The sequence below is a fragment of the Globicephala melas genome, chromosome 20 (genome assembly GCF_963455315.2).
Source record: "Globicephala melas chromosome 20, mGloMel1.2, whole genome shotgun sequence".
Classification (NCBI taxonomy): Eukaryota; Metazoa; Chordata; class Mammalia; order Artiodactyla; family Delphinidae; genus Globicephala; species Globicephala melas.
This window is the reverse complement of record NC_083333.1, coordinates 3,774,034-3,795,058: the sequence shown is the minus strand read 5'-3', so window position 1 is coordinate 3,795,058 and position 21,025 is coordinate 3,774,034. Positions and strand designations below refer to the sequence as shown.

The 21,025-nt window shown below is 39.2% G+C and overlaps 1 protein-coding gene across 6 annotated transcripts in view; it reads left to right on the top strand.

The window, feature by feature from the left end:
• The first annotated feature begins 1,347 nt into the window (after positions 1-1,347).
• The window catches only part of NF1 (neurofibromin 1), a 250,416-nt gene continuing 230,738 nt past the window's right edge, over positions 1,348-21,025 (top strand). For 4 of the 6 annotated variants that reach the window (XM_030862088.3, XM_030862087.3, XM_060290046.2 and 1 more), the window contains exon 1: positions 1,355-1,547. In XM_030862088.3, coding sequence (XP_030717948.1) covers positions 1,488-1,547 — 60 coding nt within the window. In that variant the 5' untranslated portion in view covers positions 1,355-1,487. Of the gene's footprint in view, positions 1,548-21,025 lie in introns of all 6 variants that reach the window. The other 2 variants (XM_060290048.1, XM_060290047.2) reach the window with 2 other exon arrangements.

The window sequence follows — 21,025 nt, the reverse complement described above, 5'->3', positions numbered from 1 at the left end:
TTAATTAGTATGTGCTCAGAATGTGTAAACTCACTTTAACATTAGCCTAAGTAAAGTGTATCGAGGAAAATGAAATTAAAAAGAACACATTCCAAAGTTCACGTTAGATATAGATAGATCATCCATTGTTTTGGATGTAAACCTGGAAAACCATCATGACCCAATTCCACACGAAATCATTTCAACTCTGGTATTGGGGGCACAGAAAACGCCTTTGTTTCAGAAGAGCCACAATCTGTCTCTATTGTCTTTGGGGTCAAACCACCTGGGTTTGCATCCTGACTCTGACACCTACCAACCAACTCTATGATTTCAGCCAAGTCACAGAAACTCTTGTGACCCAGACTCATTACATGAGGGTAATGATGCCTATTGGAAAGCCTCGTTGAAAGAGTTAAATGAAAGGATGAATGTGTTGAATTAATAATGTATGCCAAGCCCTTAAAGGCTTTTTGAGGATGGTGAAACTTGAATCTTTCTATTATCAACTAAGCAAAAGTTTTATTAACTCGGGTGCCTATCAGTTCAGCAGAGGAAGTCGACTGGGATTCCGGAGTCTGAGTACTTTGCCATCGGGTCTAGCATTGGGATTTAAGAGAACGTTTAAAAAGAAAAAAATCACCGAATCTCCCTTGGCCTTACTTTTTCCTGTTACTCAGCAGGCTATAGTAGCTACGAAGAACCTGGAAACCTGAGGTTGTGTGCTTTATTTTTTGAGAGAGCTTAAGGCAGAGCATAGCTCCCCAGAAATCAGCGGCAGAGATCTGTGTGCAGGGAGAAATGCTAGCCTCAGGGCGCCCTAACTTCCAACCCGGGGAGCAATCCAAACTCGGAGGCTGGCGGGGGACGGGGAGTCTGAGGTGTTGGTGGGATGGGAGCGGATGCTCCCGGGTCAGCTCAGACTCTCTCCGGCTACCACCAGAGTCCGAGTCGAGGTGAGCCCGGCGGCGTAGAGGGACGCGCGCCTCCGGGCCCGGAGGAGTTAGGTGACGTCACCTCCAGGAGGACTCGCTTTTTCATTAATGAAACCGGCCGGAGCGGGCGCATGCGCCGCAGGCCCCCTTTCCTCTCGCTTCCCCCTCCCCTTTCCCAGCCGCGCTCTCAATCTCGAGCTCGCTCGCTCTCCCTCTCCCCGGGCCGTGGAAAGGATCCCACTTCCGGTGGGGTGTCATGGCGGCGTCTCGGACTGTGATGGCTGTGGGGAGACGGCGCTAGTGGGGAGAGCGACCAAGAGGCCCCCTCCCCTCCCCGAGTCCCCCTCCCCCGTCCCCCTCCCCCCAGCCTCCTCGCCAACGCCCCCTTCCCCTCTCCCCCTCCCGGCCGGGCGCCGGCCACCCATCCCCACCCCCGTGGGAACGTTCGGCGCCTGCACTCCTCAGACCCTCTCTTCGCCTCTCCCCTCACCTCAGCCCCCGCTCCCCGCCCTCTTCCCGGCCCTGGGCGCCGGCCGCCCGGTCCCTCCGCCGCCCCCCGGCCGCGGGGAGGACATGGCCGCGCACAGGCCGGTGGAATGGGTCCAGGCCGTGGTCAGCCGCTTCGACGAGCAGGTAACGGGCCCTTGGCCGGCGGGAGGTGGGGACGGAGCGGGGGTGGGGACGGAGTGGGTGAGGGGAGGAAGGAGCGGCCGCCTCCCCCGCGGCCGCCTCCCCCGCGGCCGCCTCGGGCTCTAGAGGAAAGACTGGGGGGATAATTGGGGGTGGCCTAGGGGGGAGGTGCGGCAAGGAAGGGACAGCTGGTGGCTCGAGCTCCCCTTCCCTCCTAAGTCGGGGGTGGGGCCTTTTCCCTGACCACCCCTCCGACCCTCCATCCCCTTTATCCTAGTCCTTCCGCTTGCTAATAGGGATGAGTGACCTGGGGACGCTTACAGGGGCTCTCCATGTGGATTTAATCATCCCCCCCCTTACTATTTTTTTGTGAACGGAGGTGGGTAACATTTAGGGGTTTCCTCTTCCCTCAGTGGATCTCCTAACTGGGGGTGAGTAACTGAAGGAACCCCCAAGGCCCGTCTTCTGTACCCCCAATGGGAGAACGATAACGTCCCGCCCCTCCCCCAGTTTCTTCAGCTTCCTCTCTTGGAGGGGGAAGAGTGGAAGAAAGCAGGGAAAGCACAGGTTTTGTTACTTTCTGCTCCGTCGTCTCAGCCCGCCCCGAGAGCTCCGAGTGCACACACTCTGCACGTCTTTTTGATGCCCCACACGGGCGTCCCCCCATACCCTGATAAGACAAGACTGGCTTTTACATTGCCGTTTGCAGTGGAAACCATGGTTCTGGTTCCCTCCTGCTTCTGAAATATTTTTCTTTTTTTTTTTTCCCCTTCCTTGGTAGTTGCAGTTTCCCCCTTTATTTTCTGCCAGAGATCTGAGAATGTGAATGTTGCTTTCTATAGTGGGAATCTTGGGGATTAAGGGGAGAAGAGTGAAAGGAAAGTGGGAAACTGCATCTGAGCCACTGACAACAGAGAGCAAAGACAGCTGGGAAGTGGTCCTGAAGCCGTTAATTCTAATAGTGTTTTGTTGTTTTTTTAAACTCTCACCTCTTAGCTGACAAGAGAACTTTCATTGAGAATATTTGAGATGGAAAAAAAGTTTCATAGCTTGGAGAGGTGCCTTTTTATTCCCTGAGCTTCAACTCTAAATCCTGGGGCTGATCTGAATGAATGCACCCGGAGCCTTTTGTCAGTAGGATTTAGTTTAACTTTGTGTTGCTTAGGTAGTTGGGGATCGTTTAAAGGGATGCTTTTTGCAGCTGCAGTTCTACCATGGGCTTCCTGTGATGGGGGAACTGTTTGAGATTGAGTCAATCTATTTTGTTTACTGGATATAATCATAAAACTGATTATGGGAGCTGAATGGGGGGAGGGCTCCACTTTTATTTGATCCATAAACATTTTCTTATGGGACTCATAGTGTTTCTGACCTATATCTGAAAGATATTTGGGAATAGGCAGAGGAATTGAGAAGAAATTTGAGAAGAAACTACTTAGATAAAATAGAATTATTAAGCTGTCAGAGACTTCAAGTTCTTTCACACATCCTTATGCTTCCAGACCAAAAAGTATGTAAACGACTGTGCTACTAATCTGTTTGAGGAAGTGAAATGTTACTGCATATATTGGATTGTATTATTGATAGAGCCTTAGATTTAAAACTTGAAAGAAAAGACTTTCTCTGTGTAATTTTAAAAAAGGATTTAAAAGACCCACAGAACCCCAAAGCTGATCTGTGTGGACAGTTTAATCTGGGTGCGGGAATTTGATAGATTCACACCACGACTGTAGTTTCCAGGTTTTTTTTAGTTAAAAATATTTTCCAGTTTTTAAACTTTATTTCTTCACTTCTTACCTGTTGATCTTTAGGCTTATCTGCCACATATGACAAACATAGTTTTCTATATTTTACAAGAGGAATGATTTTGATTATATGCCCAGTAATGCAAGTAAATTTTTCCTTCTTTTTGTCCCCAGAGTTAAAAGACCTTAGGCTTTGTTGTTTGCTTTGTTATGAATATTGTGGAATCAAACTCACCACCATCTGTTAAAAAGTAAGGATGTAAGAATTTTAAACAGAAGCATTAAAAAAATATATTCCTTAGGTTGTAATTAAGAGAAAGATCCATAGGACAAATTATTCCTCACATTTTTCTCTTACAAGGTTAAAGCCCACTGACTTGGAGATGTAAAAGTATAAGAGTTTCGGTGTTTAACATAAGGCATTTATATACATTAATTTATTATAGAAGTAATAAACGTTTAATTCAAATTAGAGTTTACCTTGAGATTGGAAAGCAAGAAAACTAAGGCTCAGAGTGGTTAAATGACTTTCCAAGGTCACATAGCAGACCTAATAATAAGAGCCTCAGTATGAAAAGCATTGAATGCTGGACAATCAGGAATATTTTTTCTGATAAGTATCCCATAGGATTTGTTTTAATAATCCAAAAGTATAGTTAGGAGAGAAGAATTTACCTTTTTATTTAGGGGAGAAAACAACCTGCATGTAGTGAGAGATATTTGTATGAGAGTCTTAAGCATTTCAACTATGTCTAAAAGTTTTAAATTTTGGATATATTGACTGTAATTTGTTTCACTGGGTCCAGGGGTAGGTGGGCTGCGTCCTTTTATTATAGCTAAGGCATGTGTTGAGGCAGAGATCATGTGCAGGTCTAAAGATGGCAGCTCTATTTATGATTGAATTGATGTTTTGGTTGGACTTCTAATATTTGTGGTGATTAAAGTAGAAATGCATTACTAGCCGCTGTTGATTATGTGTTGTACTCTGATGGGTATTGCTCAGCAGCTTGGTGCAGTAGACCCAGTTTAAGCAAGTGGTAGTGTTCCATCTTGACATTTTGAGCTCAAGTCCTTGTTTCCAAGTGGGTAAAATAAAATTCCTGTAACCTGCTGGTATTGCAACTAAACCTAATATTTATGGCCTAAGTTGAACAATTCTTAACAATTTGAAAGTAAGTACTGGACTTCCCTGGCAGTCCAGTGGTTAAGACTCCCGTACTTCCACTGCAGGTCATGCGGGTTTGATCCCTGGTCAGGGAAGATCCCGCATGCACAAACAAACAAACAAAAAGTAAGTACTTTCTTGATTAGGGATGGGAGTTGTGAAGGTGGGCAGCTAGAAAGCTGAATGGATAAGTTATATCTTCTGCTTCTTCTTAACCTGCCTTTATGGTGCTGAGTGGTAAGTTTCTGAATTGAAATTGGCAAATTTTAGGTGTGCAGCTTTAATTTGTGGCTCATTATCCAGGTTGCTTACAATGAGAGGGAGAACCTTCTTACATGCCTCACCTAGCTCCATACGCCCCACCAGTCTCTGTAGGACTTTGTTCCTGGAAAGGAGTATAGGAAAACTGGTCATAGGAAGGTTTTTGTTTTAAGAAATTGAGAGAAGATATCACCAAATGATTTGCTTAAGTTCACTTAAGCACTTACATTTTCCATATCTGGTCAAGTAAAAATGGTATATAAAAAGCCAAAAAATAACATTTTAAAGAACATATTAGAGAGTAAACCCTGATTTTTTATTTTTAATAGTAGCATATTTGTTGTTGTAAATTGAACGCTAATCGGAATGTCGTTCGAATATGTGGTAGAAAATTCACGTTATAAAATGATTGGCAAGTGTCTTTGAAGTTACAAGCTACATGTTAGTTGGCCAGATACATTTGTAAAACTTTGAAGTCATTTTGGATTTAAAAAAAATCTCCTTAGCTTTGTTCTTAAAGCTTGTTCTGCGTTTGTAAGGCCTTATAAGTAGTTGAAAATGAATATTCTTTTGACAAGGGCTGTGTTATGGTGAGTGAGAAAAATTGCTTATTCTTTATTCTGGAACTCATCTTTTAAAAACAATTTCCAACTGGTCCTCAATTAGTTCTCTGTGTTCCCTCACTCCCCCCACCTTATCTAGCATCTAATTCAGTCTTTCTTTATGTGAGCGCCTTCCTTTTCACCTTCAAACTTAGATTTTTTTTCTTTTAAACATTTACTTGGTCCTGTAGCTTTCTGTGTACAGATCAGTCGTCTTCTTCCTTTGTTGCCAGATACCTGCTGCCTCTACTGTTTATCCACCTGTATCCTTCAGAACTCTCTGAAAACTAGCTTTTGCCTCTTCTTTCCTTCTGGATTGCTTCTTTCCAGAAAGTGATTTCTTCTGGCAAAACAGTGGTTTTCTGATCAACTGTAATGCCTCTGTGGTGTTCCGTTACCCCTGGAAATCAGTCTCCTCGAATTCCCAAGACACAATACTGTCTTGTATGTACGCTTGCAGATCCTTATATGTTGATGTTCTCATCAATCCTTGTGCTTTCTCTATCATACCATGCTGCCCATTGTTGAACTGGGGTTCCTAAATGAGGGTCTGAGTTTTGTTCTGCTATTTACAGCCTCAGTCTTTATGCTAGCCATTAGATCTCTGTGGATCCTAGATTTCCTCATCTGTTGGAATTGACTAGAAAATCTGTACGATTTCTTTCCAGTTTAAATATTCGATGATTTTAATACTTTAACAGCATCTACCTATGCCGCAACAGTCTATCGGGAGCTGACCCCACTTAATTTACCTAACGTATTCTCATTATGCCTCAGTGTGCACCTGTGTTCCAGGCAAGCTGGCTTAGTCTCTTCTGTGTATGTCAAGCTTATTCCTGCTTCTCAGCCTTTGTTTACACCAGCCCCTGCCTAAATGCTTTAATTCCGCCTTTATCTTTTTTTTAATTCCTGTCCACACTTAAATGGGCAGCTCAAGCTTCATTTTTCCCACGAAGTCTTTTTAGACTAAACTCACTGCAGCCTCACTTCTTGGTGTGCTTGTCACCTGGGGTTCTACAGAACCCCCCTTTAACATGTCTCCCTTTGGGAGGGTAGGTTGAACATAGTTTAGCATTGTTTTCTTTTATCTTTTTATCAGATAGAGTATAAACTTTCTTAAAAGCAAGAAGCCATGGTTAGAATTCCCCTAATAGTCACCCCAGGGTCCAGCACAGTTAGAAGCACACAGTGAGTCATTGATGGAATGTTTTTCATATGATTCCTGGTTCAAAGGTAGACTAGCTAAAAAGAGTGGTAATTTTGGCTTTGTTTTAAATGTAAATAACTGAATTTTAATTTAGTGTTTATGGTAGCCTCGGTCTTATTAAGTTAAGTGATATTTTAAGTAGGAATAGGTTTTTAAGAAAAGAGAGCTTTAAGGAGGAACTTGTATATATTTATATTTCCTCCAACAGAGCTAACATTTTTAAATCAAGTTTCAGATCCAATTAACTACCTTTGTGATCTTGAATTTGTCATTTACTTTTAGGGGCAAGTCTCTACATAAGGAAATTTTTTGCAGTGGTCTGATAGGATAATGAATGTGAAACACTTTGAAAAGACTAAAATTATTCAGATGTAAAACTGATACATTTTCTTCACTGCTGACTGATTATTATGTTTTCACTAAATAAAGGAGATTGACTAGTCTCTGGATATGCCCCTGTATGTACCTTGGCCAATATATACCTTACTTTAGCATTCACTGCGAATACTTAGGGTACTGAGAGGGTCCTTAGGATGACTATAATCGATCTGTTTTCTTGTTTATCATCTAATTTGTGGCATACATAATATACAGCTCTTCAAGTTTGGGAAGTGTAATAGAAAAATGTCATAAGGTGTGTGTGACTTGGGCCAGCAATATTGTTATATTAGATTTTAAATATTTCTACAGTTTTTGACATTTTTGACCAATAGGAAATTAGAATCTTAAATTTTTTTTTTTTTTTTTGTGGTACGCGAGCCTCTCACTGTTGTGGCCTCTCCTGTTGCGGAGCACAGGCTCCAGACGCACAGGCTCAGCGGCCATGGCTCACAGGCCTAGCCGCTCCGCGGCATGTGGGATCTTCCCGGACCGGGGCACGAACCCGTGTCCCCTGCATCGGCAGGCGGACTCTCAACCACCGCGCCACCAGGGAAGCCCCCCTTTTTTTTTTTTTTTTGGATGTAATTAGCATGGAGAATTTCGTCCTTAAAGAAAAGGTTAGAGATATACTATAATAGTAAGCATGCCTTAGTTTTGCATCTTTGTTCTCTAAATTACTCAGACTGCTGTGGGGCATTTTTGTTTTATTTTCATATTTGTTGTTATGGTGTTCCATATAGACTCTCTGTTGTTGCATTATAACAACATACTTTTCAGGGTGAGCAGTGTATTAAAAATGTGTTTTGCACATGTGTTCACTAGGCCTCAGTCTACTCTTCATTGAGGGTTTTGTGTGTGTCTGTATGTATATAAGACAAGGGATGGGAGTTATAGGAAGGCTCATTTTTTAAAGGAAGTTTAAGGAGAATGTTCTATAGAAGAAGTAGAAGGGGAGATTTGTGGTCAGCTTAAACTGTTAAAAGGCTTAGAATCAATACTGAAGTAGAATATGGGCATCTTAAGCCCTTTGCTGAGGATTGACTTGGATTTATGAAAAGCATTGGCTTATTCCGTCTGACATCTTTTAGAATACCCCATTTTCTTGGGTGTGGAGAGGGAGGGATGAGACAAAGTCTGTTTTGACCTTGAAGAATAGAAAAGTTAAGGTGTTTTTACATTGTGGTGGCTGTGAATTAAGTTCAAGGTTTCAGCAATTTGTAAATTTCTGTTTCATACTGTGTGGTAGCGCCTTCAGGAAAACAGAGCACACTCAGAGGTTGTGCTGAAGAAAATTTTAATGTTGTAGAATATAAATAACTGGAATTGATAGTGCCTCCAATAAACTCTCTCCAGGTGCCTGCTGTCGGTGGCATATTTGACCACTTCAAATGTTACACGCCTGAGATGTGTAGTTACCTTCTTTGGTTCTCTGAGTGGCTTTGGAGCCATTGATTATGTCATCAGAAGGGCTACTGTTAAGACAAGAAAGCCCCAAGCTCATATGGAATCCCATCCTGTTATGATGAAAAATTGGAATTATCCTCTAAACTTTACGTATTTTTGCTATAAATGGTACTAATCACTTTGCTGTAGCAATAACTTGAGGTGCAGACTTACAGATTGCATGTTTTCTTTAAACCACAGCCTGGCACTCTTGTGATTTGGCTTAGGGTTGCCACTACGGTCTACAAGCTGTTGCCTGCCCCTATTCATATTTTATAGTTTGGAGTGTCTTATCCTGTTGGATTTCAGAGAACTTACTTAACTTTTTCTGGTGAAATCCTCACCCCCTCCGTTTCACATCCCCCAAAGCAGGGTGTTGTGTCTAGTGCAAGAGGCATGAAGTTAAGTTAGTAAATAGCAGGACTTCTAGAAATTTACTTTAAAGGACTTTTATTTAACTTATTTTAAATCATAGTTTTATATCCAGATAATGGCCTTGTGGGTAATTATGGCTATAAGAATCTCAAGCGACCCTTTTCTGTTTAATTATTGGCAGCTTTCCTTGGATAGTCCTCATAGTCATTTGGGCATGACTATGCCCATTTGGGCATGACTCTTACTGCCTCAAATTTGTGATGGCACATAGTATACTATGTAGTAAGAGAAAGAGCTTTTGACTGTGCAGTTTTCAGAGTGACCTTGGGTAAGTCAGCCTCTCTGAACTTCAGTTTTCTGTTTTCATCTGTAAAATGGGGATAATATCTGCCTTACTTACGTCATGGGCTTGTTTAGTGTCTTAGGTGTGACTCTTTTATGTGAAAGGAAGCTGTAAATAATCATAAAAGTGTATTGCCATGATTATTATCCTGTGCAGTATTTTTTCTATCTTTTCTTTATATCAATAGTTTGGTGATTATTATTATTTCTATAATGCATAAAAAAAACAAGAGGCAAAGCAACTTGTTCACAATCATATGACATGTAATTAATTGAGTTTAAACTAGAGTGTGGGTGTCTTAATCCTTAGAGCAGTAACTTTCAGTAAATAGAGCTTTATAAAAAGGCCTAAATTTTGTGAACAGATAGCACAAATATGTAGAGTGAGGAAAGTATAATTGCTTCTTCACTCAAAAATGACATGTTACGTTTTACCTTTTATGTTCATAAAAGAGTATCTGGAAATCTTTTTCGATTGGTTATGGGTTAGACATAAGTTTTTTTTTTTACATCTTTATTGGAGTATAATTGCTTTACATGGTGTGCTAGTTTCTGCTTCATAACAAAGTGAATCAGTCACACACACACATATGTTCCCATATCCCTTCCCCCTCTCGTCTTCCTCCCTCCCACCTTCCCTATCCCACCCCTCTAGGTGGTCACAAAGCACCGAGCAGATCTCCCCGAGCTATGCAGCTGCTTCCCACTACCTATCTATTTTATGTTCGGTATATATAGACATGTTTTAAGCATTATATACTGATTTCATTGTTTATCATTCTTCTTTTCACCTTATCAAAGCTTCTCTTGGCTGTTAGAAGTTGTAACATTGTTCCCTTTTATTTAGCTTTATAACATTTTATAACTCACTGCAGATTTTTAGGTGAGGAGAGTTGAATTCTGAAGGTGAGAGAGTAGAATTTGTGAGCATACCAACAGGAATGTATAATTATAAATATGAGATTATGTTTTTATTTCATTCTCTTATCTGGCATTTTACAGTCAAGTTTTATAAAGTTGCTTTTCATACTCTAAGAACATTCCATTTAGGATTTGATTAAATTTGAGACTACCTTTTAAACTTTGGTAGTGTTTGAATGCCTTGTTCTGTTGGATTTCTGGGTCTTTCTTTTTGTCTGTGCCCGTCTGCTTTCCTTCCTTGTTTCCTTCCTTTGTCTACTTTTTCAGCTCCTTCCCGCTCCCATCCCCAATAACAACTTTCAAATCATTCATCTTGTCTTTTAGAGTATCTTTCCAAATCTCCTGTCTTTATCAGTGCCTTTCACTTCTGTCCCAGCTCAGGGCTGGGAAGATGTTTTAACTTTATGCTCCAGGCAGGTCTTCTTCCTTTTGGGTAATGGACTAAGGGGGAAAGAAAAGAAGCATTTGTATTTCCTGTTATGTTTCAGGTTTTGGTCTCTGATAACTGAATTTACAGTAGGGAATGGGAGAGAGAGAAAGCATTGTTTTGGTTAAATGTTGGTAACAAAGATCAGTAAAGACCTGTGCTCTGGTTTCTGCCCTAACACGAACTACCTTTGCTATATTATGTAAATCTCTTCAATTCTGAGCTATTTCATTTACTGAATGTTAAACAGGAAAAATACAATCTGACAGTCCAAAGCTTTTATAATTCTTAAAATGGGTTGATGTTTGTTTCATTTTTTTTAAAGCCAGTTGTTTTGACTAAGAAAATAATTGCAGTCACTAATTGATTAGTGACAGATCCTTAGTTAGAAGGAATCTGAGCTTACTTAAATCCACTTCTGCAATAGCCCTGACAGAAAATTGTTCAACCTCTACTTGGACATTTATTAAAAAAAAAAAAATAGAGTGGTAATTCGTATTCATTGTAGGAATATGAAATGTAACAAAATCACAATAAATGAATAAAAGTCATTTATAATAGCACAACTCAGAGGAGAACCACAGTTAAAACTCTGAAATTAGACCCCTTGGGTTTGAGTTCTTGAGCTTGGGCTCTGCCATTGCTTACTAGTCCTTGGCCAGGTTATTTAGCTTCAGGCTTCAGTTTCTTCACTTGTAAAAAGGGGTCAATAATAGTACTTACTTCACAGAGACTGATGTGAGATTTATATTAGGAAATACATGTAGAGCACGGGGCGTAGTTTCTGGCAGTAAATGTTAGATACTATTGCTTTTATTAGGTTGTTGGGATTGAATGAGATACACTGTCTTATAATCTGCTCTTTTAACATAATATAATGTGAGCATTTGCCCAGATGATTATACTTTCTTTTACATTATTTAAAAATTTAAGGTATTATATGTAATTGTTATTTTTTCTTAACATTTTAAAAATAAATTTTGAATTTTCTACACTGAATATGTATTTTTATAATCAGAAAAACAATCGGTAACAAAGCAAATAAATGTTACTTTATAAAATGTAACTGGAATGTATTAATGTAAAAAAAAAATCTCAGTTTTTAGCAGCGTAAGGTTAACATAAGAGTAGAATCAGAATGAGGTGACTATAAAAAATTATTAAAGTACAAGAACTTGTTACAGTGCCTTCAGCTGTCCAGGTGAGAGGGGATCATGACCTGCCCACAAGAGAAGCCTTCTTGACAGGTCTGTTGATTTCAGAGTTTTCAAGGATGGTTGTATGGTTGTACCTCACAAAATTTGACCAGTTCCTCTACAGACAATGGGATAAATCCTTTTTTTCCTGTCTGTTATAAATAGTACTATGCTATGCAATCTTATTTTACCCTTTGGGCAGCCAGGGGTACTACATCTCAAGGTAACACATTCCATTAGTAGAATTGTAATTGTTAGAAACTGTCCCTTAAATTGAGCCTCCTCTGTCTTATTTGATCACTAAACATTCAAGTTCCTATTATTTGTGGTAGATGCTGAGCACTGTGGTAAATGCTGCGGAAATAAAAACAAGACATGCTCTTGGTCTCAAGGAACCTAAAGTCTAGTAAGAGAGAAGGATGAAAAGAAAATTATGGTGAATGTTATGATGGATGCATAGGATACAATGGGAGTGTGTGAGAGGAGCACTTAATTTAGACTGGGCAGCCAGGGAGAGCTTGACAGAAAGTGAAGCCTGAACTAAGTTGTGAATCTTGTAGGTTCTTATATGCCATACTAAAATGTTTAAGCTCTCATTTGAAGATTTTGGGTGAATGTAATTTCATCTAATGGCTTATGCTTTGGTGGGAGAGGTTGAAAAATATAATAAAGGGAAATGTGGAATGAAGTACCATAGGAGGTAGAAGAAGATAGGGATCTAAATTCAGGTGGTGGATTTAGAGACTGAGATGGTAGAGAAGGAAAGAATGGGTTTGGTCTATAATAACTGTTGGGGTAAATGAGAGAGAAAGTGCAGTTTAAGGGCACTTAGCAATATTGGGCAGTATTAAGGACTCAGCTGAGTTTGGAGACAATGTCTTTGTTATGGTAATAGTCACTAGAATTGAAGGGATCAAGGAGTGTTGAGGACCAGTTGTTGGATAGGTGGTCCACCTTGACATTGAAGTCACCTAGATTAGGGTTCCCAGATTTAGCAAATGGAAATATAGGATGCCCAGTTAAATGTGAATTTCAGATAAACAGTAAATGTTTAGTATAAGTATTTCCCAATTATTGCATGGGATATAGTTACACTAAAAATATTACTTATGTTTATTTGAAATTCAAATTTAATTGGGAGTCCTGTACTTTATCAGGCAACACTCACCTAGATGGTAATGGATGTGAGGTAGAGGAAAAACTGAGCCAGGAGTCAAATTGTTTTGATGATGAGGAAAATACCTAGAAAATTTGTAGGTGACTGTGACAAGGTTTGTTAGTGAGTAGCACATGATTCATGAGCCTCAAGGAAGAGTGGGAGGAGTAGAAAAGTTTGGAATTTGGCCTCCTGGAGTCTTCTATTCATTGTTCCTAATTCTATTCTCTATAACTCTTCAGAATGTTTGTCTTTTTACATAAAAAATGTTGGAAGACAGATCTTAAGTATTCCTCAGGGTTGTCTCCCCGACCCCGAAATATATTATTCATTCAATTATTTATAGTATAAATTGTTAAGATATTTCACTATCGTGGTTGTTTTTTCTCTTGGTGCAGTGGTGGTCAGTATTCAGGCATATCATTTGTCATCCCTTTTCTAAGTATTTTTGTATATGAGAGTGTTATGTGAGACTTTAAAAAAAGGCTTACAAAATGCTGAACTTCAGGTACTCTGTATTTTGGGTATTCATCTGATTACTGGTACAGTTAACCTATCAAAGAACATGTGTGTGCATGTGTATTTTTTTTTAAGTTTTATTATGAAAAATTTTAACATATACAAAAATAGAGAGATGATTATAAGTGAACCCCCATGTACCCATTACCCAGCTTCTACTTAGTTTTATTTCATCCATAGTCCTACCCCTTTCCTGCTCTGTGCGTTTTCATTATTTTGAAGCAATCCCAGTTATCATTTCCGTGTGACTTATTCTTAACTCATGCTGACCTTAAGAGCTGTGCGATATAAATACTGTACTCAGTGGGGAAGGCTTGAGTTTGAGTCATAATTGTCTACTGAGGAATGAGTTAACCTGGGCAAGTCAAGCTATCTGAGTATTTTGAAGAGTGTGTATGAGGGTTGGGGAGGAGACATATGCTACCTGCTCTTTTTCACAAATCAAAGATACGAGGGAATGTATGTGAAGGTAGTTTGTAAACTTGCTTTACACAGGTAATATTTCATTATTGTTAGTAAATAATGCTTCCTTCTGTAAGTGCTTAAAAGTCATGTGCATAATAATCAGTCCTAGAATTATTTGGGTGTTGACATTAAATTAAGTCCATAGTCCTAAAATGACCTTTTCACCTTTAGCCGCACCTGCGTTTTGAGGCACCGTTGTTTTCTCATTCCCAGTCTGGCGCCTTTCTGTTTTATGTGAGTTCTCAGAGTTCACAGACAGCATTCCCCTTGTCACATTTCAAAATTTTCATGTGTCCCCTTGGATTAATTCATATAGACTTGAATTCAGATAAGCAGGTAGTTGGGGTCTTTATGCATTATCTAAGTGTTCTGATGGCTGTCAACAATACTCTTTCTCACATTTGAAGATAATTTTGTTTTCTGCTAAAACAATTAGAAATAAAATTGAATAGTTCTACTTTCAGTCTCCTATAGGTATTATACCATGTACTCTAATGATTCTTGCCTTTCCTTCCTCCTCTTCTTGATCGTAATATATTTTTTGAAGGCTTTACATATTTATTTTAACATCTTATCGTTAAAGTCTTTAGTGATTCTGAACTTTTAACTTTTTATATTCATGTGTCAGTTTATCTGTTGTAGGTAGTGTGTGTTCTTTCTCTAATGGCCTTATCAATACCGAGCTGGGGATGAGGGACAGGAGGAACAGGCACGTTAGTTTCTTTCTTTCTTTTGTTTTTGGCCACACCGGGCAGCTTGCAGGATCTCAGTTACCGGACCAGGGATTGAACCTGGGCCACGGCAGTGAAAGCCCGGAATCCTAACCACTAGGCCACCAGGGAACTCCCACATTAGTTTCTTTAGAAATGTCAGCTTTACCAGATCACTTAAGACTCTTGTTAAAAGTACAGATTTCCTGGCCCCACTGAACATCTATGAGTTCTAGAGCTATGGACAATGAGTTGTAGTTTAAAAACTCTCCCCAGGTCACTTTGATGTAAAGCTGGGTTTGGGAATCACTGTATGATACGCAGGGAGACCTAAGCTTCTGAGTAGTATAGTCATCTATATAGTACATAGTACAGTCATCTATATCACTGCAGTGAGTAGTAAGAAACTGAATGAACTTTTAAAATTGTATTTTAAAAAATATTGGAGGCCTGTAGAAGTAATCACGACTAGATTAATTAAAATTCCAGTTACAGAAGAGCCCTCTGTAGGTGAGAAGAGGATTGCTGACATTTGCTGATTCTGGACACAGACTGAAGAAAAAGAATGAACCAGAGCTGAACTGAGTCTTACTAAAACTGCAGCGTAGCACTGACACATTTCAATTCGTGAATGGATTGAAATGATGAGCCTCTCTCATCCCTTTTGCCTAATAGAGTAGATAGAGAGTGCTCACTGGGAAGATATATTCTGGGGTCTCTGATGCTCTTTCATTTCCAGTATCCAGCGTACAATGAACAATTTCTAAAAATTTGAAAAGGTGGAAAACTGTGATCCTTAATCAAGAAGAAAAATAAACGGTAGAAGTAGACCTACAGGTAATTGAAATGATCAGACAGGGACTTTAAAATAACTATGATATGATAAAGAAAATATAGGAAAACGTGGACAAAATGGAAAGGTGGAGAATTTCTGTAGAGAATTGGAATTCATGAAAAGGAATTAAATGGATATTCTAAGAATCAAAAACACGTCAGTAGCTTAAGGTCTGTCATTTATATGTTACTGAGAAAACTTTGGTGCAGGACTCTAGTATCTCACTCCACCCTTTGCCTTACTCTTCATTTATCTAAAAAAATGGGAAAACAGGTCAATCGAATATATACCATTTAAGTTCTATGAGAGCACGGACTGTGTCTGTCTTTTCACTGCTGTGGTCCCAGGGCTTAGTGCCTGACACATTAAAAATAAAACAAAAAACATGCAACAACAAGAAGCCCACAGTATCTGAAATTAATTATTTGTTGGGTGGATTTAATAGACTATACCAATAAAAGACAACAGTACAGAACTTGTAGACAAGTCAATGGAAAATGATCCAGTTTGAAGCACAGGAAGGAAAAAACAATGGAAAAAGTAGGACAGGACAAAAGAGATATGTGTAACTCTAGTAAAAAGTTGAATAATGTGTGGGACTTCCCTGGCGGTCCAGTGGTTAAGACACCATGCTCCCAATGCAGGGGGTGCGGGGTTGGATCCCTGGTTGGGGAACTAAGATCCCACATGCCAGCGTGGCCCCCCCAAAAAAGAAAAAAAAGTTGAGTAATGCGTAATTGGAAACCCAGAAGTAGAGAAGGGAACTTAGTGTGGGAGCAAATATTTGAAGAGATAATGGTAAGACATTTTCCAAAACTGATGAAGGATATCAACCCATAGGTTCAAGTAGTTTAGCAAACCCCAAGCAAGATAAATACAGAGAAAAATACACTTTCTAAATATACTCAGACATACCTTAATTGATCTGTTGAAAACTAGAGACAAACTCTTAAAAGCAACCAGATGGAAAAAAAATAAGATGTTACTTTCAAAGAAACTAATATAACTGATGGCTGAATTTTGAACGCAACGGTGGAAACTGGGAAATAATGGAATGACATTTTTTAAGTGTTGAACAAAAAAAGCCTGTCAGGTTAGAATTCTGTTCCCAGCAGAAGTATCCTTCAGAAATAAGGGTAAAATAAAGACATTTTTAGACAAACAAAAGCTGAGAGAATTAATCGCCAGCAGACCTGCTCTGTAAGACTTACTAAAGGAAGTTCTTTAGGCAGAGGGGAAACATGTCAAGTGGAAGGATAAAACTATAGAAAATAATGAAGAGCACCCAATTGGGTGTAAAATTAGTAAATACACACCCAATATGAATAAATATACAAAACAGTGCCTTTTATTCCCCCCCATGTTCTTAGGAACTTTTTAGGAACTTTAGGAAGTTCCGTTTTTTATTATTATAGAAATTCTAGAATAGGATTTCTACAGTTTCTAGAATGATAGAAATTCTACAGTTTTATTAAGGCAAACTTGCCATACAATAAATAAATAAACTGCATATATTTAAAATGTACAATTTGATGACTTTTCCTATATTTTTAAGCCTGTGTTAACACCACAATCAAGATAATGAATATATATATCACCTGCAGAAGTTTCCTCCAGCCCCCATAATCCATTCTGTACCTCCATCCCGTTTCTGGGCACCTGCTGAGCTGTTTTTCTCAATATTTATTCATTCACCTGTTGGTAGACACTTGGGTTGCTCCAGTTTTTAGCTACTGCAAATGAAGTTGTCCTGAAGATTCATGTATATGACTTTGTGTGGATGTATACATTCATTTCTCTTGAGTAAATACAAAGGAGTAGAATGGCTGGGTCATATGGTGGGTGTATATTTAACTTTTTAAGAAGCTGCCAATCATTGTTTTCCAAAGTGATTATGTCATTTTACAGGAGTATATGAGGATTCCAGTTGTTCCACATCCTTGCCAACATTTATTTGCTTAAAAAAATTTTTTTTTACTAAAAATTTTTTAAGTTATAGCCATCCAGTGGGTGGGAAATGGTATATCATTCTGGTTTTGATTTGAATTTCCCTAATGACCAATGAGCATCTTTTCATGTACTTAATTTACCATCTGAATATTTTCTTTGATGAAGTGTATATTTGAATCTTTTGCCCATTTTTTAAAAATTGGGATTTTTTATTACTGAATTTTTGAGAGCTTGTAATATATGCTGAATACAAGTCTTTTACGAGATATGTGATTTGCAAATAGTTTCTCCCAGTTTCTGGCTTGTTTTGTTCGTTTGTTTTTGTTTTGTTTTTTTGCTTTTGTTTTCTTCTCAAAGTCTTGAAAGCAGATGTTCTTAATTTTGCTGAAGTCCAAATTATCAGTTTTTCTTAAAAAAAAAGAGGATCATGTTATTGATGGTATGTCTAAGAAACCTTTGCCTAATGCAAGGTCACAAAGATTTTTCTCCTATGTTTTCTTCTAGAAATCTTGTTTTAGATTTTACACTTAGGTCTATGACTCATTTTTAGTTAATTTTTGTACTTAGTGTGCTTCTATATGCCTATTTTGTCTTGCCAGTCGACAGTCTTGATTATTGTAGCTTTATAGTCATTTGAAATCAGGTATTGTAAATACTTCAAGTTTGTTGTTCTTTCTCAAGATTAAGTTAGTGTAGATATTTTGAAAAGAGGAAGAATCAAGTCCTTTGTCCTTCCTACAGTCTTTTTTTTTTTAAAAAAAGTATTTATTTATTTATTTGGCAGCGCCGGGTCTTAGTTGCGGCATGCAGGATCTTTTAGTTGCGGCATGTGGGCTCTTAGTTGTGGCATGCGGGATCTAGTTCCCTGACCAGGGATCGAATCCGGGCCCTCTGCCTTGGGAGCTCGGAGTCTTAACCCCTGGACCACAAGGGAAGTCCCACCTCCTCCAGTCTTGACAGGATTTCTTTAGTGTCCCCTTGGCAGAGGCTTAACAAGGAGCCAGCTAGCGAAGGGAAATGTAGTTTGTGCAGTAGCCCAGCCATCAGAAAACAAGGTAGAGAAGGATAGGTGTGAAGATGAGAGGCAGCAACTTAGCAGTTGGCACAGTGCACTCCTTTGGCTACTCAGCAGCCATCCGTGCCTTTATACAGATATTTGATCTTGTATACAGAAGACAAACACTATGCTTTTGCCTAAGAAGATGGAAGTCTTCTTTATAAAAATGAAGATGTCCTGGGACTTCCCTGGTGGCGCAGTGGTTAAGAGTCTGCCTGCCAATTCAGGGGACACAGGTTTGATCCCTGGTCTGGGAAGATCCCACATGCTGCGGAGCAACTAAGCCCGTGCGCCACAACTACTGAGCCTGTGCTCTTGAGCCCATGAGCCACAACTACTGAAGCCCACAGGTCTAGAGCCCATGCTCAGCAATAAGAGAAGCCACCGCAATGAGAGGCCTGTGCACCACAGTGAAGAGTGTCCCCCACTCGCTGCAACGAGAGAAAGCCCGTGCGCAGCAACGAAGACCCTAAGCAGCCAAAAATAAATAAAATTAAATTAATTTTTTAAAAATTGAAGATATCCTTACCTTCTTCCCAAAATGGGAAGCAAGTCCCAATACTCATTGTGTCCATATTTGGGTGACTTTCACACTATCCATTTTTAGGCTATGTTAATTATGTCTCAAATTCATAGTCCCATCTGAATATCATGCTACCTAAAGACTAAATTGTAAAGTTAACCTTTACTAATAAAATTTGTATAACATATTGAGAAGGAGAAGAGAGAAGAAATTGGTTTATACGTTCACGCAAAATCTTCTGTAGTAAGCAAAGAAGAATATATGTGTAACTGCTGTAGTCTTTGCTTTTGTTAACTACTCTCTTCTACTGCTCATTCCATGTTTCCTTTGCCCTCATTCAGGGCCTCAGCTGGTGGGGTAACCCAGACCTTCATTAGTGAAGAATATGTGTCCTCACATATTCTTCACAACATCCTCATGTATTCTTCACACATTGCTTTGTGTGTGTGTATTTTCCATTAACTTTTACTATTACACACGTATAAGAGAGATTTCAGAGACTCCTTAGGGTTCCACGCAGAGTCCTCCCCTGTCTTTATGTAGCAGTAGTCCTTTATCTCCTAGGTAACCCAGATGAATTACAACAGCTAGTAGAATGGCCCTCTACTTTGCCTCTTCATGATGATTCCAAGTTTATTTTGATCGTTAGCTTTCTTTTTTTATGAATGAAATTCTCTTCCATTCAGCCTGATAGTAACAAATGGCCATTAGTACAGAAGCTTGGGCTTCTGGCGTGAACTAAGTAGTAAGCTAAGCACAGTGGCAGGTTCTTGAGCTCTGTTATTTGAAAAACCTCTCCTTTCCTGGAATGAGTTTAGGATCTTATTTATTTATTCATTCATTCATTCATTTATAGCTGTGTTGGGTCTTCATTGCTGCGTGGGCTTTCTCTAGTTGCAGCAAGTGGGGGCCACTCTTCGTGGCGGTGCACGGGCTTCTCATTGCAGTGGCTTTTCTTGCTGTGGAACATGGGCTCTAGGCACGTGGGCTTCAGTAATTGTGGCACGCAGGCTCAGTAGTTGTGGCTCGCCGGCTCTAGAGTGTAGGCTCAGTAGCTGTGGTGCATGGGCTTAGTTGCTCTGCGGCATGTGGGATCTTCCTGGACCAGGGCTTGAACCCTTGTCCCCTGCATTGGCAGGTGGATTCTTAACCACTGCGCCACCAGGGAAATCCTTAGGATCGTTTTACATGTCATGTTACAACCAGCAAACAGAATTTTTGCCATTCAAAAAATCTTTTCTCAGCCTCAGGAAAGAGGTGAAGCCTGGTTTGGACTCTTCACTGACTGTTCTGACTTTTCTTCTGAAATTTTAGATTTATTAAAATTTGCAATTTGTGAACTGTATGAGAATATTTTGTTAATATGTTCTTAAAAATTTGAATGCCAGAGGTAAACACCATAAACATTTAGTGTGCATATTTGGGCTCTACTATTTGGATGTCCGTTTTCATTTTTAACATCAACTGCATTATTTCTTTACATAACTAGAAAAACAGGATGATTTGAAAGTTTGGTTGCTGGCTTTAAAAAAACTGTATTAGAAAAATAATTTTCACAATTGAACATAATTTAAATACTAGATAAAATGATGACCTGGAGGCAGATTGTTTTGGTAGGTAAACACTACATTGGAATTCTGGGGCTGCCAATGCTACCTGTGTACTTTTAGAATTTTGAATAATTTAAAACTTATAGAAAAGTTGCAACAGTAGTATAAAACGTCCCATATATTCTTTACCCAGATTTACTAGCTGTTTATATTTTGCTCTTTGTTTTACGTTTTATTATTTATTCTCTCTTTCTCTCTGTCCATGTGTCTGTGCATGGGTGTGTATATAATATAAACACACACACACATAATATTCATTTGTTGCATGTGGAGGAGGCATTTGACAGTAAGTTGTAGGCATCATGTTCCTTTATTCCTAAATACTTCAGTATGTCTTAATAAGTAAGGACTTCTCTTACTTAACTACAGTACAGTTACTGAAGTCAGGAAATTTAACTTTGATAACTATACTGTTCTCTTTAATACACGGTCCATACTCAAAGTTTGTCAGTAACAAATTCCCAAATAATTCACATACTTTAAAAATCTATTTTGTTTTTACCAGTTTCCTGTGTTTCCTGATTTTTGAAGTGGTATTTTTTTTTTCTTCTTTCACCTTTGGGTTTCAGATGTGAGATTAATCAATATTCA